The sequence below is a fragment of the Stegostoma tigrinum genome, chromosome 3 (assembly GCF_030684315.1).
Source record: "Stegostoma tigrinum isolate sSteTig4 chromosome 3, sSteTig4.hap1, whole genome shotgun sequence".
NCBI lineage: Eukaryota > Metazoa > Chordata > Chondrichthyes > Orectolobiformes > Stegostomatidae > Stegostoma > Stegostoma tigrinum.
In genome coordinates, this window is record NC_081356.1 from 102,232,783 (window position 1) to 102,249,561 (window position 16,779).

General features: G+C 39.3%; 1 protein-coding gene across 5 annotated transcripts in view; it reads left to right on the plus strand.

The window, feature by feature from the left end:
• Positions 1 to 16,436, plus strand: part of ptcd2 (pentatricopeptide repeat domain 2) — a 32,965-nt gene extending 16,529 nt beyond the window's left edge. For 4 of the 5 annotated variants that reach the window (XM_048527043.2, XM_048527041.2, XM_048527044.1 and 1 more), the window contains exons 5-10: positions 928 to 1,006; positions 5,646 to 5,737; positions 7,140 to 7,253; positions 9,367 to 9,441; positions 12,982 to 13,095; positions 14,664 to 16,436. In XM_048527043.2, the coding sequence (XP_048383000.1) occupies positions 928 to 1,006; positions 5,646 to 5,737; positions 7,140 to 7,253; positions 9,367 to 9,441; positions 12,982 to 13,095; positions 14,664 to 14,888 (699 nt within the window). In that variant the 3' untranslated portion in view covers positions 14,889 to 16,436. The remainder of the gene's footprint in view (positions 1 to 927; positions 1,007 to 5,645; positions 5,738 to 7,139; positions 7,254 to 9,366; positions 9,442 to 12,981; positions 13,096 to 14,663) is intronic. The other variant, XM_048527042.2, reaches the window with a different exon arrangement.
• Positions 16,437 to 16,779: the final 343 nt, after the last annotated feature.

Below are 16,779 nucleotides of genomic sequence, written 5' to 3' on the forward strand. Positions count from 1 at the left end.
GCGTCCAGTTCTCGGGTGAACTCAGAGTTGAAACAAGTTTGGAAAAGTCGTTCTTTCACTTTTGAGGTATTGCTGTTTCTTATTTTTACTGGTTGGGATGGTGCAAAGCAGTTTGGTGGCTTTCAGTGAAACTGCTGGCAGGTCAGCTTCTTACGGTTTTAAAAGCAAGTTAAAAATGTTTGTTTATGTAATGTGACCTGTTAAAAGTTTAAAGTCATTTTACAAATGAGGTGTGTAGTTAGGCCAGGAATACATCCCGTATTCAGGATTTCACAACTTAAATCCTGGAACTTCCTTTCCATCAGCCCAGTGTATGGACTGGAACAGGTAAAACAGGTGGTTCACTATTACCTTCTGCAGGGCTCTTAGGAATAGGTAATAAATGCTTGCTTTGTCAGTGATGTTGGCATAAGTGAATGCTAAACTGTTGACTGGAACAGGGAGATCGCTTGACTAAGTGCAAACAAGTCTGATAATGAGCAATTTTTGGAATACTATCTCTGGACAACCAAACTAAACTATGTTGATTAAACTTTTTTCTGGGAGTGTTTCCTGGGGAAAGGTTCGAGCATACTCCCGACCAGAGAAATTAACAACTACTTGTGTAATTTTTTCTCCCCCCTTTACAACACAAAGTGACCTCTGACGCAGTTTGGATTTACTAATCTGTTTTATCAAATCCTGTCTATAAGTAATTTATTCAAACATTGTGCTAATTTATGAAATAAATGGACAGACTTCTTGCGAAGTGGAGATATTATGTTAGACCAAATACTAAGTGTGCAAATGAACTTTTCTGTGCACTCTGCCTCTAAACCATTACTGCAGGCTTCAAGAACTCAGCCCATACTGTGTGTGGTGGCGGGGGGAGGAAGGGGCATTTTATTCCACTAGTAATGATTGAATTTCACTCCCTTTTGGCTGTAGAATCTGAAGGGCTTCTTCTCTGATTCAACGTCATTCAACATTGTGATGGATATGCTGTTTATGAAGGAACGATACGAAAGTAAGTGAACATTGACAAACCAATATGTTTTACAGTGTATACTGGTGAAAGACTGTCTAATCAAACTTTGATGTTTATTTCATCATGGTGTCATTCTGTGATAGTGTGCTTGAATGGTGAACCATGAAATTGCAGGTCTATACCCAAATAAATGGGTAAAACATTGGGTACTCTGTGCACACAATGTTGTCATTGATACCAGATCCTGGAACCATCCCTGCATACCTGTAGTCATAATGGTACAGCCATAATTCACATGCATTGTTTCACTATATAGACCACCAAAGAAATCACCCAAAATCTCTCAAAAATCAATCAAAAGCCTCACACAGAGGATAGCACGGTTTGGATAAATGTTTAATTCCTATTTAATAATGAAATAAATGTAAATTTAACACTTTACCTGAAGAAAGGTCAAGATGACTTGATGAGGGAGGAAGTTTTGATGTTGCTCTGTTCTTAAAGCAGGGGCTGAGGGTTATCGTCGTCATTATCATCATAACCTTTAGGTGCAGTTGCAGGGTTAGGGTGAAAAATAGTTAATCCAGAAGTGGGTGCCTGTAGTTTATTGTCTACTGACTGTGTTTCTTGGGAGTTGGCTTGAAAAAGACGTCCAGTTTTTGCTGCTTTGCCCTCTTTCTTGTTTCCTAAATTTGGGTGCCAAATAAGATCTTATTCCATAACCTGCTACCCTGCTGTGTTCTGCATTGTAATTGTTGTCCTCCTAAGAGTTGCAACTGCTTCTCAATTTCCCTCTGGAAAGAAGACAAAAAGAATTGGAAAGCTGTCATGGTGCTGCATGCTGGACTTAATCTTTTTCATCTCTAGCTTCCACTTGCCCTTCAGCGAGAAGTTGTTGTAGATCAGCTGTAGAGAGGTCTTCACAGTGGGACTCAAACAGCTCCTCAATATCCTCACTCTTCACTCTTCAAATCCAACTTGTTTTGCAAGATCAACACTTTTTTTTTGATTCTCGGGAGCTCCTCTGACAGATCAAAGCCTGTAAAATCTTGAAAAAAGTCTGGGAAAAGCTTCTGCCAAACTGTATGCAAGCAGGCACAAAACGTCAGCTTTTGAGCTCCTGAGATGCTGCTTGGCCTGCTGTGTTCATGCAGCTTCACACTTTGTTATCTTGGATTCTTTAGCATCTACAGTTCCCATTATCACTGTATGCAAGCAGTCATTGCTGATATTACCCCAGGCCTCCATGGTAATGTCAATTGCATTCTTGACGTTAAAGCTCTTCCAAAATTGAAGAACACTGTCCTTATTTCCGCCCCCCCCCCCCCCCCCCCCCCGCCTCAGTGTGTGCCTTAAATAATAAGCTTTAATAACTGCTATTGCACCTTTAGTTTGTGTGTTGAAGGGGAGAGGATGTGTTTGGGGGTAGAAATAGCACTTTGATGTTTTCAGAAAGCTCACCAATGGCGGCAGGATGGCTTGGCGCATTATCCAGGATGAGGAGAATCTTGAAATCCAAATATTTTTTTCCTGCAATACCTTCTCAAAACATCTTCCAAAACATCATCAATAAGGTCAGAAAAATTTGCCCTGTCATCCAACCTCTTTTGCTTGACCTAAAGCAGATGCCTAGACTAGACTTAAGGTAACCTTTCAAGGCTCATGGTTTGGCAGAGTGGTGCATCACAACAGGCTTAAGCTTTAAGTCTCCACTGGCATTGGTGCCCAGCAGCATAGTCATATGATCCTTTGCCACGTTAAAGTCTGGAGCATGTGCTTCATTCATAGAAATGTAGATTTTTGATGGCATTTGCTTCCAGTAAAAACCTGTCTGATCCAAATTGAAAATTTGCTCTCAGTTGTAGCCTTCTTTGTCCGTTAATTTTTTTTTTAACTATGGGAGGAAATGTCATTGCATGTTCCTTGTCTGCACTGGCAGCTTCGCCACATAACTTTATGTTGCAAAAAGCACAGCGGTTCTTAAAACCAGCAAACCAGCCACTGCTAGCACCCAAGCAGGCATATCTGCAGGATTTTCAGCTTTGTTTGTGAGATCTTCATAAATTGATAAGGCTTTCTCTTTTATGGTGAGATAGGTGGTCCCAGATCGCTTTTTTGTATCTTCTATCCACACAATTAGAAGCCACTCCATCTCCTCAAGTTCCTTTGTCCATGACCTGTTAGATTTGCTAGAAATCAGACTTGTTCCTGCAATATAGCTTGCTTTAAATGTTTTCTGCATTGTCTCTAATAGTGTGTAAGGAAAACTCCTTTATTCCTGTTTTGCAAACTACATCACATTCTCACATTCCGCTCAAAACACACTTTCTAACATCTCCATTAGCCTACCATGGGGAACCTTATCAAACACCTTACTGAAGTCCATGTATATGACATCCACAGCTCTTCCCTCATCCAGCTTCTCTTCCAGTGTTATGGCCTTTCTTCTAAGTCCACCACCTGCAATTTTATCACCAGGACACTTATTGCTGACATTCTTTTCATGTTGTCCTCGCATTTGTTTTGGGTAACACGGCAGAATTTGCCAAAAAAAATCATGGGGTACCGTACCTCTCTCAGAAAGCGCTTCATAACGAAGCCTGTGAAACAATCATGTGATATTGATACGTATTCCTCCACACACCAGTGGAATCGCGTTATAGCCAACACAAGTTTGAATTTTAGAAATAGCAGTCCCCTATTTGTCAGTCAAGTTATGGCCAATTCACATTGCCAGAACACATTTTATAGCAGAACTGACTGCACCTTTTGATAGTTATCCAGCACGGAAGAGGCCCTTTGACTTATTGAGTCTGCATCAGCATATCTCGACAAATTCCAATTTCCAGCATATGGCCCACAACTTTGGAAGTTATGTCATTTCAAGTGCTCTTCCATGTATATGTTAAAGTTATGAGATTTTCAATTTGTACTATCCTCTCATGCAGTACATTTCAGATTCCCACCATCCTGTGGATGAAAAAATGTTTCCTCAAATGCTTTATAAACTTCTGCTCTACCTCTTAAAATTCTGCCCCCCTGTTATTGACCCTTCAATTGAGGCGAACAGCTGCTTCCTATCCACCCTGTTCACTCTCCCTTTCATTGTTATACACCTCAATGACTTCATCTCGTAAAGCATCCAAATGATGAATCTCGTATTACAACACTTCTCTGGGGTCGATGAAACTTGTACCTGGACCTTGTGACACTATCACTAGACTCTCTGTGAATCAATTACTAGATGCAAGATAGTTCACTTTTTTAGCTGACTGTAAAAACAGGAGGTTATTTGAATGAATGATTGATTAATGGAACCTGAATTGTGAGACCTACACCATTATGCTTTCCCAAAACTTTCTGTGGTCCAAGAAACTTAAGGGTCCAGGCCCGAAACGTCAGCTTTTGTGCTCCTAAGATGCTGCTTGGCCTGCTGTGTTCGTCCAGCTCCACACTTTGTTATCTCAGATTCTCCAGCATCTACAGTTCCCATTATCTCTGAAAGTAAATCTATACGGGTTTCTGTCTGTCAGGTAAGATCTTGTCCCACTGTCAGAAGAAAAATCTGCTAAAATTTTTTAGGAGTATGAACATTCTGTACAATTTATTTCTTTTTGGAAAAAATGAATAAATCCGAAAATTATTGCAAGTGAAGTATAAAGTAAGAAAAATCTTGCATTTATGAGATGCCTTATGTCTTTGGGAGATGTTGTATGACCCGTGTTTTTTGTGTTGTTGCTGCTTTGTCTACAAAGTAAAGAGCCATATTGTTCCCATGAATAGTAAATCAATTGAATATCCAATTAACCTAATTGGCAGTATTTATCGAGAGTGGAATATTTGGTCACTAATCTCACGGGGGCACCCTTTGGGCCAAGCAGCGGGCCTGCTTCCAGGCCTGGTCAAAGAAGTCACCCATGGATGTCCATCAGCTGACTGAAGCACGACATAGTGCCTGATTGTCTCCCCTTCTTCCATGGTTGCATCCATCCTGTGGTATTCCCTGAGAGAGAGAGAGAGAGAGAGAGAGAGAGCCTACATTTTCTATTGGAACAGTAGTCCAGTGGGCACTGCAGGGGATGGGTGTGTCATCACTCCTGATAAGTGTTTTGGTTTAATTTTGATGAGTTTCTTCCGCAGTTTTGTAAGCTTCTGTTTACTGTTTCATTTTGTTTTTGTTCTGCACTTGGAGCTGTCCAAGTTGTTGAAGTTTTATTTTAAAATATAAAGAATGTTTGGCTAAAGCACTAGGAGAACGCTGTCTGCACTTATTCAAAGTGTTGAGGATACTTAGCAACTAAATGAACTAGTGCAAGATAAACGGTACCAAGTTTCATGCTTTACCTGAAAGAGACATTTAATAAAACACTCCTGCACTTGGTCGATATTATACTGAACTGCCTAACTGGATTAAACCTGGAAAAACATCAATTGCATGCATAACCAAATGCAGAGAGAGAGCAGAATGCTGTAACAATGTAGGTCATTTCAGAGATTGAGGGTTGTTGAATGCTATGGGGTAATATATGGTATAATCTATAATGCCAATGAGACAAGTTTAAAATGAATTACTAGTTACTTTTTATGCCATGCCTATGTTAATTCAGTAATTTCTGCCATTTGCATTTCGATCTAAAGCTACAATTATTCAGTATTGAAGTAATATTTATTTGGTTAGGTGCTTTGGGAGTTCTTCTGGAAATGAAAAATCAAGACATAAAATTTAGTAAGGACACTTACACATTAGCATTTGCAGTCTGCTACAAAATGGTAAGTAATTCTTAAACATGTCAATCTCTTCTTGCTTTAAATCTGTTTCAGAGTTCTCTACTTAAATGAAATAACTGATTTATCTTCTGGCCCATGCCAAAGTGGGGCTACAGATATAAGGAAAATAGTCCTCTGAAAGCATCTGAATTTAGAGAGCTTAGTTAATAAGCAAACAACTTGTCCCATGCAGAACTTATAAAATCAAATCAATACAAAAGGAAATTAAGAAACAACTAAAGTATGTAGATGCCCTGCGTGTATCGGAAAGTTACCATTGATCAATGCCCCCTCAGTTAATAATTGTACCTTTTTCTAAGCAGCCCATAAATAGAGGAGGGTCATGCTGTAATGGACTTGTTTCCTAATAATAGCCACTTCCTTGCAAAGGAAATGAATCTACCTGAAAAAAATACAAGTTTTAAATTAACATTTAATCAAAAGGTATATGCAGTCGGTTGAATAAAGATCTGAAGGTCAATGGCATGTGTTTTGATATACTGCACATGTGTTGACCAAAGTTGTGGTAGAGCAGACAACAGTGTTATTTAAGGTGTGCTCCACTGCTTGAGCTGGTCTGGTCTGGAGGTCTGGTCTGAACTGAGTGTGCTGTATTATCCAGGTGTGTTGTGCTGTATACAATTGGAGCAGGCAGTGAGATGATGTGCAAGATACTGAGTTACTGGAGGAACTGGAGCAGTTTTCCAAGGAGGACATGACACTGGGAAGAGGGTTCACTCCTTGTCCATGTCAAAGCTCTGTTGCATTGGGCACTAAGAGCCAGAGAAGACCTGAATGGCACCTAATCCCTGTAGACAAGAGCTGGGTACAGAAGACCACCATGAAATGTAACTGGTCCTGAATAATGGTGGAAGCTTTTGGTTTACATCATGAGGATAGGTCATAAGGAAGGAGCAGAAGTAGGCTATTTAGCCCATTGAGCATTTTATGGCATTCAGTGAGATTGTGGCTGATCTGATCATTTGTGTGCAGCATCAAAGTCACAGAGCCCAGTGATCTTAATTTTTAAGAAAACCTACTGTGTTGGAGACAGGCTTCTCAGAAATTGAAGAACAAAGACGTTGCTAACCATACAAAATTTTGAGAGAACTACCATTGTTAGAGTTAATTATACTTATATCCAGAATACAACCAGATTCAATGGTAAGTATTTTTCTTTTAATTCACACAGTTAATTGCTACTTTTTGTTGCAGTCCAGTCACACACGTTTTCTCTAGTATGCATCATTTTGAATAGAGGGGTAGTCTATAGCCTATAACTATGTTATGATCTGCGGTGCTCTAGCTAAAAGAGGATGCCCATTGGTTTGCTGTCCTTGGTAGGCCCGCGTTAACTGAACACCAGGTTTATGCCCTGCCAAATATCTGAATAATCTTCTCACAGAATACCAGTGAAGCATATAAGATCTGCAGCATGCTGTTGGAAGAATCGTTAGCAAGAGGAGATTTTATTCCCCGGCATGCGTTCTGCTTTGCAATAGCACTTGCAGTTAAGCAGGTAAGGCTAACGGTCTGGAATATGTACTTTGCTGCTGAGTATAATAGTATCATAATTATACAGACTGAAGTTATTTGTTTTCTATGGTGCTGTTTTTCACAGTTTTTGTTTTGGAGGATACGTGTTTTTAAAAAAAACAATTTATTTAGTTCTGTTATTTTCCAGATTAAAAGCTTGCCTGCTTTCATTGTGATTTTAGGTAATTTTTGTAACCATTGTAAAGTAGTCCTGCAGTCTTCTTTGGACTTTTATTTGTTTGGTATTTGCTAAGTAAACCTTGGTACATGGTAGAATCTAAAAGGCTTGTAGCAATGCAGCAGACCTCAGCAAGAAAGAGATCAACCATGTCTTCTTGCCAGTTAACAGACAGCATTACCATCACCAGACTTCCCACCACCTAGAGACTGGGGGCTACTTTTGATCAGAAACTTAATTGGCGCAGCCAGAGAAGAGATGCTGATTAAATAATGTCAATATTACCGAACGAGTAATCCTGTGGAACTGGCAGAATTCAGCAGATGAAAAATATGAAGCTGGTCCCAATCAATCAAAAACTTAACTGATCCCAATAATGTCCTATAGGGAAGAAAATCTGCTATTCTTTCTTGGTCTTATCTACTTTTGACTCCAGACCATTGTAGTGTGTTGATTCCTAACCCTGAAGTGGGCTAGCAAGCTACTCAGGTTTGAAGGTAATTAGACATGGGCATACAATCTTTGTCTTACCATCATCAGCTTCCTGTGAAAGAATATAGAAAGAAATACAGAAATACTGTAGCAAAAAAAGCAGATTAGATGCTGGGAATTTTATGGTGCATGACTCATCTCCTGATTTCTCACTATTTGACCCCTGTCTATAAGCAAAAGTGTAATGGAATCGTCTCCACAGCTCTGGGCAGCCTGCTTGATTGGCATCTAATTTACATCCTTTCTCCAGCACTGGCACAGTGCATCGAAAAGATGCACAGCAGGTATCATTCCAAGGTTCCTTTCATAGTACTACCCAATTCTGTGACCACCTCCCAAGTCACACATTCTGGAGTTACATCACCATTACTGTGTTGAATCTGAGTGAAAACCTTGGAGCACTTACCCAATGGCACTGTGGAGCACTTTCACCACCACATCGCCTGCAATGGTTTAAAAAGGTGGCTCCCCATCACCACCTCCGAGACAGTGAGGGATGGTGCTAAATGCTGTCCTTAGCAGCAGCAACTATATCCACAGGATAAGTAAGAAAACACATAAAACGCAGTTCAAGTGTTCTTAATCTCTTTGTTTTCCTCCAAACCCCATCCACGTTGTGGTCACATGGTATTTTAGAGATGACTTTGCAAAGGGATTCCAAAAGCGATGAAGAAAATCTTTTTTTAGTCCAGCATGTCTGTTACTGTGACTTGCAGAGACTGAAAGGAATTTTCTGGCAGCACAAATTCTTAAGTCCTGTAATTATACCAAGCCTGCTTACACCTTGGACTATTTCCAAGATTGTAATATAACGTAAAAGCAAATCATCAAATGTATTCTGTTTTGCAGCGTTTATTATTTAACATCCCAGTATTTCAATGGAAAGTAATCTCTTTTTCTTCAACAGTATTCAAGTAGTGCAAGACTGTGCTAGAGGTTTATTTAAAATATAAATTTAAATACTCATCTATTTGTACTGTGATTTGCTGTAATTTGAGATTTTTTTCCTTAATCGTTTTTAATTTTAAATATTTGTTCAATACAGATCTTTTGTCAAAATAGATATGACTTTTCATAAAACAAAACATAAAGAACCACAGACGCTAGAAATCTGAAACGTAAACAGAAATAGCTCGAGAAAGTCTGCCGGTCTGGAAGCATCTGTGAAGGCAAAGCAAAGTCAACATTTAAGGTTCAGTGTCCCTTCTTCTGAAATGTCGACTCTGCATTCTCTCCACAGATGCTACTGGACCAACTGAGTTTCTTCAGCTATTTCTGTTTTTGTTACAGCATCTTTCAGGTTCTACCATCACTGAATTTGAGCATCCTAGTATTTGTTATTTCATCAGTGTAAATTTCTCACAAAACCACTTTTTATTTCTGTATTGCAGAAAATCTAATTTTTTTGAAAATTCTCTTATTTCAGAATTATATTGATAAAGCCCGGTCAATTTACTCACACATTTTGCACACAGACAGCAAAATCTGTCTTAATCTTCATGTAAGTATCTCCATCACAATGAATGAAAAATTTGGTTTCATTTAGCACCTGTCACAATCCTAGAAATTCTATAAGATCACGCTGGGGGAGAAAAATGAAATAAGGGGCAAGTAATTTGTAGAACTAACCAGAAAAGTAGACTTAGGTCATGCTCCTGATAACCTTGGCTGTGTTTCATTTTCTCTCTTTTCAGCAGCTATATATATGCAAATAACCTAACCATGGGAATTATTTCAACAGGATATTCTGATATGAGCAACAAGAAAAATTCACACAAAGGAAAAGAAAAAGCTGTCCAACTCTAATTAATTTTTTAAAAAATGGAAAGAACTGTAGATGCTGTAAATCACGAACAAAAACAGAAATTACTGGAAGAGCTCAAATGGTCTGGCTGCATCCGAGGAGAGAAATCAGAGTCAACGTTTTGGGTCAGGTTCTGAGGAAAGGGCACTGAACCAGAAACGTTAATTCTGATTACACCCGCAGATGCTGACAGACTTGCTGAGCTTTTCCAGAAATTCCAATTAATTTTACTTCCAATTCATCATGCCATCAAACAGCAGATGTTCCATCGCTATAGAGTAAATTGGAGGTGAGAGGACAGGGCACTCGTTCCCTTGCTGTGCCATCTGGAACATGGATTGTGTGACTTCGGCACTGGTATGCTCAATGCACGTTACGTAAAGTAAAAGTTGTGAATTATGGAGGCAGCAGAACATATGGGAATACTGAAACAAAAACAGAAGTTGCTGTGAAAGCTCAGCAGGTCTGGCAGCATCTTTGAAGAGAAATCGGGGTTAATGTTTCAGAACTAAGGAAGGGTTACCGGACTGGAAACACTAGCTCGGAATTCTCTTCACAGTTACTGCCAAACCTGCCAAACTGCTGAGCTTTTCCAGCAACTTCTGTTTTTGTTTCTGATTTACAGCATCCACAGTTTTGTTTTAGTTTATATGAGAATGCAGACTTGGTTATCCAAATAAAATCTCCGTACGTAAATCTACTAAAGCATAGGAAATAAAACAAGTGATGCAGGCTGATTATTGCACAGACTGAGGACAAAGGGAGTTGGAGTTGGTTGATAGACAGAAAGTGCTGAGTCAGATAAACCGATCACTGGAGTGCCGCAAGGATGAGTGCTGTGGCCTCAATACTGCCAACCTCTGTTAGGAACTAAGTTGAAGGTAAAGAGAATGATCTATCCAAGTCTGCTGGTGATAACAAATCTAAACTGGGTGGACTACACAGTTATCAAGTTAAATGACGAGACGAGGGCAGAACCAAAAGTGATAATGTTTCATAAATGGTGAGAAAGGTTTAAATGCTCATGTTCAGAGGGCTTAGAGTGTCCTCGTACAAGGAGCACAGAAGGTTAGTATTTGGGACCAGCAAGTAATGAGAAAAGCAAATGGTGTGTTAGCTTTTATCGAAGTAGTTTGGAATAGGTGAAGGAGTATCGTACAGAACTTTAGCAGATGGCACCTGAGATAATGCGCATATTTTTGTTCTCCATGTTTAACAAATTATACACTGTGTGACGCTACGGCATAGGTTCACAACATTGACTCCTGGGCTGAGGGGGTTGTTTTGTAATGAAAGATTGGGAGGATTTGACCTATATTCTTCGGAGGTTAGAAGAATGAGAGGTGTGCTTGTTTAAACATGTCAAATTATGAATGGCCATGGCAGGCGAGATGCTGAGAGGTTGGTTTCCCTGGCTGAAAAGTCTGTAATGTTGGGGCGATGACTCAAAATAAGAAGTCAGTTATTTAAGACTGACTTGCAGAGGAGTTTCTTCATTCACATGGTCCTAAACATTGGAATTCTTTATACTTGAAAACTGTGGCTGCTCAGTCATTGGGTATATTCAAGGCTGAGATAAATTCTTGGACATGTAAGTGGGGGAGATGGAGGTTGGACGGAAAGTTAGAATGAGTCAAAAAGCAGCTATAATCTTGCTGAATGGCATTATGTATGGCGTATTCCTGCTGCTGTTTCTTATGTCCTTATGATTTGGATCTAAAGGTTTCAGGCTACAGAACCTTTAGAAAGAACAGTAAAATTGGAAAGAGGAAGAAAGTGAAATATTTATAAGAGACGCAGTTGCAACTGTAGAAAGAGGCCATTTCACCTTGTGTATTTCCACTGTGCTGTGTTCAGAAATAAGAAACAGGAATGGATGCAAGACTCTTACAAGTCTGTGGGTATGGAAAGGATGTATTTTTAAAGAAACTGTTATAATCGGTCATTTTAGTTTTCATGCAGACAGGAAGAAACATAACAGCACGATAATAAAGGAAATTCATTTCTATAATGTATTTTCAACAGTTTTCAAGAACAGAAAAACTAATGAACATGTTCATAATAAGGCCAATAAGATTATAAGGTGTAGAAGCAGAAGAAAGTCATTTAGCCCATCGAGTCTGCATTGCCATTCAATGAAATCATGGTGAATCTGTTTGTTTAGTGATGAGAAACAAGGCCAAATTAGTTCCCAACCCAGGAGTAAGGGAACATTTGAGAACATTGAGTAGAGGGAGAGGGTGAGTCTCAAACGAAGGGTATTACATTTTTGCGTGACACTTCAAAGTCATGACTACCATAAACTTAATTACCCAAATTATTGGTACGTATCTCAAAAAGACAAAAGATCTGCCTGTATAATTAAGCAATCATGGGCATCAGTAAACTAAAAGATAATGTTAAAATGAAAAAGCTCACGCCAAGGCAAAAATCTGTATTCCAGCAGATTAGGGAAACATTAACAAGTAGCAGTGAGATTCAAAAGAAGTCGTGAAATATGCAAAACTCATGCACAGAAATTACTAAAATTTTCTGGACATTTTTATAAATATCAAAAAACATACAACAGAATGTTGAAGTTTACCTGGAGTTTGGGAGATAACTATGAGGATGTGATATCTCAGTTTGAATGGGGCAAGAATGCTTTATGCTGAGAACTGTGGCTGCTGAACCCTTAAGTATATTCAAGATGAAAGGTCACTGGACTCAAAACATTAACTCTGATTTTTCTCTCTCCAGATGCTGAGTTTCTCCAGTACTTTTCTGTTTTTGTCTCGTATTTCCAGCATCCTCGGTTCTTTATTTTTATTATGTGTAAGTCATTAAGAGTTTTGTGAATTGAGGAATAGTGCTGGAAGGTACTGTTAAAGTAGATTAGCCATGATCTTTTGAATAGTGGAGCAAGCTTGAACAATCAATGGCCTACTCTATCCAGCTCCTGTTTCTTATGTTATCTAGAAGCACAGAAACATGGTTAAACCATTGTTAAAGTAGTCAATTCTGTTTTGTGCATTACAGATTATATTGGCTTTGAAGAGAGGGGACTAATGAGGTTAAATTAAGTCAACTGATTGTATAAAACTGTTTCTACTCCTCCAAACGCTCAAATTTTGATATGTGACAAGCATGGTTTTGAAAGTGGCAGATATTTAAGCATGTCTTCTCCAGCAACTGAGAATATATTTTCTATTCAGGGGCTGTAACAAATAAATATAACTAACTGCAATTTTGGTTCAGGTCCTTTTACTGGCTCTGTCAGGGGCACAACAAAATCTGCTTTCCGTTTTGGAAACAACAGTTGTAAACAATGTCCCAACATTTGTGAAGAAGCTGGATTTTTCCCAAGAAGTGGTAAGTATGTAAATACATTAACATCTTTACTGATTGAGAAGTTTGCTTGCATCTTTGCTGAGACACTATCCTGGCGACCCCTTACCCAAAAGGACTGAAAGAATCTCCTCACTAGGAGTGTTTAAAAAAAATCCACCTACCAGCACCTCCATGACAGCTAGCAATGACTAATAAATGCTGGCAGCACGGTGGCTCAGCGGTTAGCACAGCTGCCTCAAAGCGCCATTGATCCGGTTCAACTCCGGCCTCAGGTGACTGTCTCTGCAGAGTTTCCACATTCTCCCTCTGCCTGCGTGGATTTCCTCTGGCTGCTCCAGATTCCTCCCACTGTCCACAGATGTGCAGGTTAGGTGGATTGACCATGCTAAAATAGTATCTTGGGGATGTGCAAGCTAGGTAGGTTAGCCATGGGAAATGCATGGTAACAGGAATGGGTTGGGTTTGGGAGGGATGCTCTTCGGAGGGTCACTGTGTACCCAATGGGCCAAATGGCCTGCTTCCACACTAGGAATTCTATGATGATCAACAATGACCTAAAGAATGTTCTTCTTAAGATGCCAGCCTTCTTGTTTGTGCCTCAATGGTGACGGTCAGTGAGAAACTCTGCTGGGGTGGCCTTCATTAATACAAAATTCGACTGGAGTCCTGAAAATAGCAGACAGAAATGGGAACCTTGGTTCCTTTTAATTTTCTCAAACCTTGCCTTGAAGCAGAGAAGTTGGCAGTAGTACTGTACATCTACTTGGGCTATGACCATGTATTGCCATGCAGAGCCAGGATGAAATCTAGCATCTTTTTGTACTGTCTTGCCCACTACAGCATTTAACGGCTATGTTTCATTTTATTTGTTCATGACTGGTGGGCGGTGTTGGCTAGGACAGCATTTATTGCCCAGTTTCCCAGAGGATAGTTGCTGTGGGTCTGGGGTTGCACGAATGTTGTAACATAGTTCCTTCCCTAAATGACCAGGTGGGTTGTATGGCATTTGACCATACTTACCACATTTATTTCCAAATTTTTAATTGAATTCAAATTTCACCCAGTGTCATGGCGGAATTTAGATCGGTGTCATTTGAGCATTGGTCTGGGTTTCTGAATTACTGTTCCAGTGCCACGACCACTATACCACCATCTCCCCTTAACTAAGTTTGAATTGTTTCTTGTGTCTGTATGTGTAGGTGAGTGTACACTACTTGTTCCAACTGATGGCATATTTTTGCAACATTAATTCTGCACCTATGATTATGTGTGTAGGGTCAGCACCTGATGCACAATCTGGGAGATTGTGCAGTACTCAACCTGGTGAATTGCACACTCTGCCAGCACTTTAATCTAAGGTTTTTGTCCCTTTTTGTGCCTTTGAGATAAAAGCATTGGGTGAGGCATTGTTTAGTCCTCTGGGTTATATCAAGTGTCTTGTCATTGATTATCTGTCTCTCTCTCTCTCTCTCTCTCTCTGTCTAGAGTCACAGTACAATTTGTGTTTGTATGAATAAGTCAAGAATATATTTAATTTAAAAGACATTTGTCACAAGCCTGTGCTAACTTTGGTCTATTTATCATCAAAGCTGACTGCAGTCCGCAAAACCTTGAAGAACAATCTAGAACTTCAAAGACGTTTTGAAGATGTCTGTGACACACTGCAAAGGTCTGGCCAAATCACAGCTCTGAGTCTCGACGACATGCTTTGTCATACACCAAATGGAAAGAAGCCTATTAACCATTTGCTATTTACAAGGAAAGTTAGTCGACGGACCTTCAAACCGTTACGTTCGGCATTACTTTCAGAATAATTCTGCTGGACTGTGCATTATTTGACAGTGTTGAACAGCTGTGTCTGGACATCTTTCCCAGCTATCGATGTTGGCAAAAAGAACAGATTCTTTTCAACATCTGGTTTTGCTGTTTCTAGCAAACTTGAAGATAGTGAGGTGCAAAGCACTTCTCAAGGCAAGGAAGGATGATGTGTGTTTTGAAGCTGGTAATTGTTACAGTAACCTTGAAAGGCCCAAGACCCAAGTTATACATTCGGCAAAAGTAAGTTTTTTAAAAAAAACTTGCTGTAACTAGCACCTGATGTTGCATATCTTTGGAGGATACAGAAAGGTACAGTGCTTCCAGTTCATAACCTTTTGTGTTTTAAATCCAGAGACCTCCTGGAAATTTTAAATTTCATCACACTTGAACTTAGCTTTTTTTTTGGTTTAATTCTCCATGCATTTGTATGCTGGTCCAAAATCTTGCAGTCCTTTCAGAAGCAGTTTTAGCAAAAATATCATTGATCCTTACCTGAACCAGAAAGACTATTGTAAAGCTGTGAAGCGTGTCGCATAGTTGTTTTTCCTTTCATGTTATCATAACTGAGCCTGTTATGACTGCAATATGTATTTTCCATAAATTGCCATCTTATACTGATGGGAAGGCATTTGCAAGATTTTGAGCCAGCAAAGTTACAGGAACCGTGATATTGTTCCAAGTCAGGAAGACTGAGGGAAGCTTGCAACTGGTGATGTTTCCATTCTTCTGTCTCTCCATCCAGCATTATCCTTAAGAATGCAGCCATCATTAATTTCACGCATATGTTTCACCAATTTGGAATTCACTTTGAATAATTTCCCTGATTTGCCACAAACTTGCGTTACCAGCTGAATGAGATGCACTTTTGTCGATTCGGGTGCAAGAGAAATGCAGGCCATGTGTTCAGACCAACATTTTGCTCAGATTAAGTGAACAGAAGGATATTCCCTCATTATCTTGAATAAAGTCATGTTATCTTTGAAGTTGTAATATTTTGGCGAAGTTCACCTTACCACATTCATTTCTGTCCTTGCCAGCAGTTTTGTTGGCTGCTACAAAGGTCCTGTGGTTGATGTAATAAGTCATAAAATAATCTTTTAGTCAGCATTTGTAAATTGTTTGCAATACAACACTAGTATTTTCCGCACATAAAGGAATTAGTGTTTGAAACACTTGTTATTGCTCGGCAACTTCACAGTATGAATGATCTTTCTGTAGCATGCACAGTCTACATTCTTAAAGGAAGTAAGATTTGAAAATCTGTCATCATACAGTAACTTTAATTTTTAAAAATGAAAATCATTCATACATCTTTCATATTTCTTTCAAAGATACAAACAGTTTACTGAGAAATGCTAAACTATGCATCGGTAAATGTTCTATAGTTGAACAATAAGCTGCCCCCTTTACCATCAATATTTTTTAAATGTAGTTCAATAGGCTTAGTAAAGGATTCTGAATCAGACTTCTGAACTAAAGTGTGTTTTCTTGTATGTCTGTTATGAGTAACCTCTGGATGTGATAAATTTAAAGTTTAAGGAAAACGACTGAGTGTGTTCCTTTCATTAATCACTATTTTTTCATTCCAAATAACAACCAGTTTTGGAATTCACTGTGCTGCATCTAGCCAGAACACACAAAATATAATGGAGTCCTCTTTTAATTTGTCAAAAATGTCCCTGTTCCAGCCTGCTTTTCTTTGCTGCAAACTCTCATCCAGACAACTGCAGGAGCCCATTTGTACAATGTCAGTCTTCATGACATTCGGCTTCAACTGCTTTTGTTTTTCCCTTTCCTGAACCCCCATGTCAAACCTCCTCAAAAGAATTCCCCCTGCCCTACCTAAATTCACATCTTCATCCGCTTCTCTCCCATCTCCTGCCATGC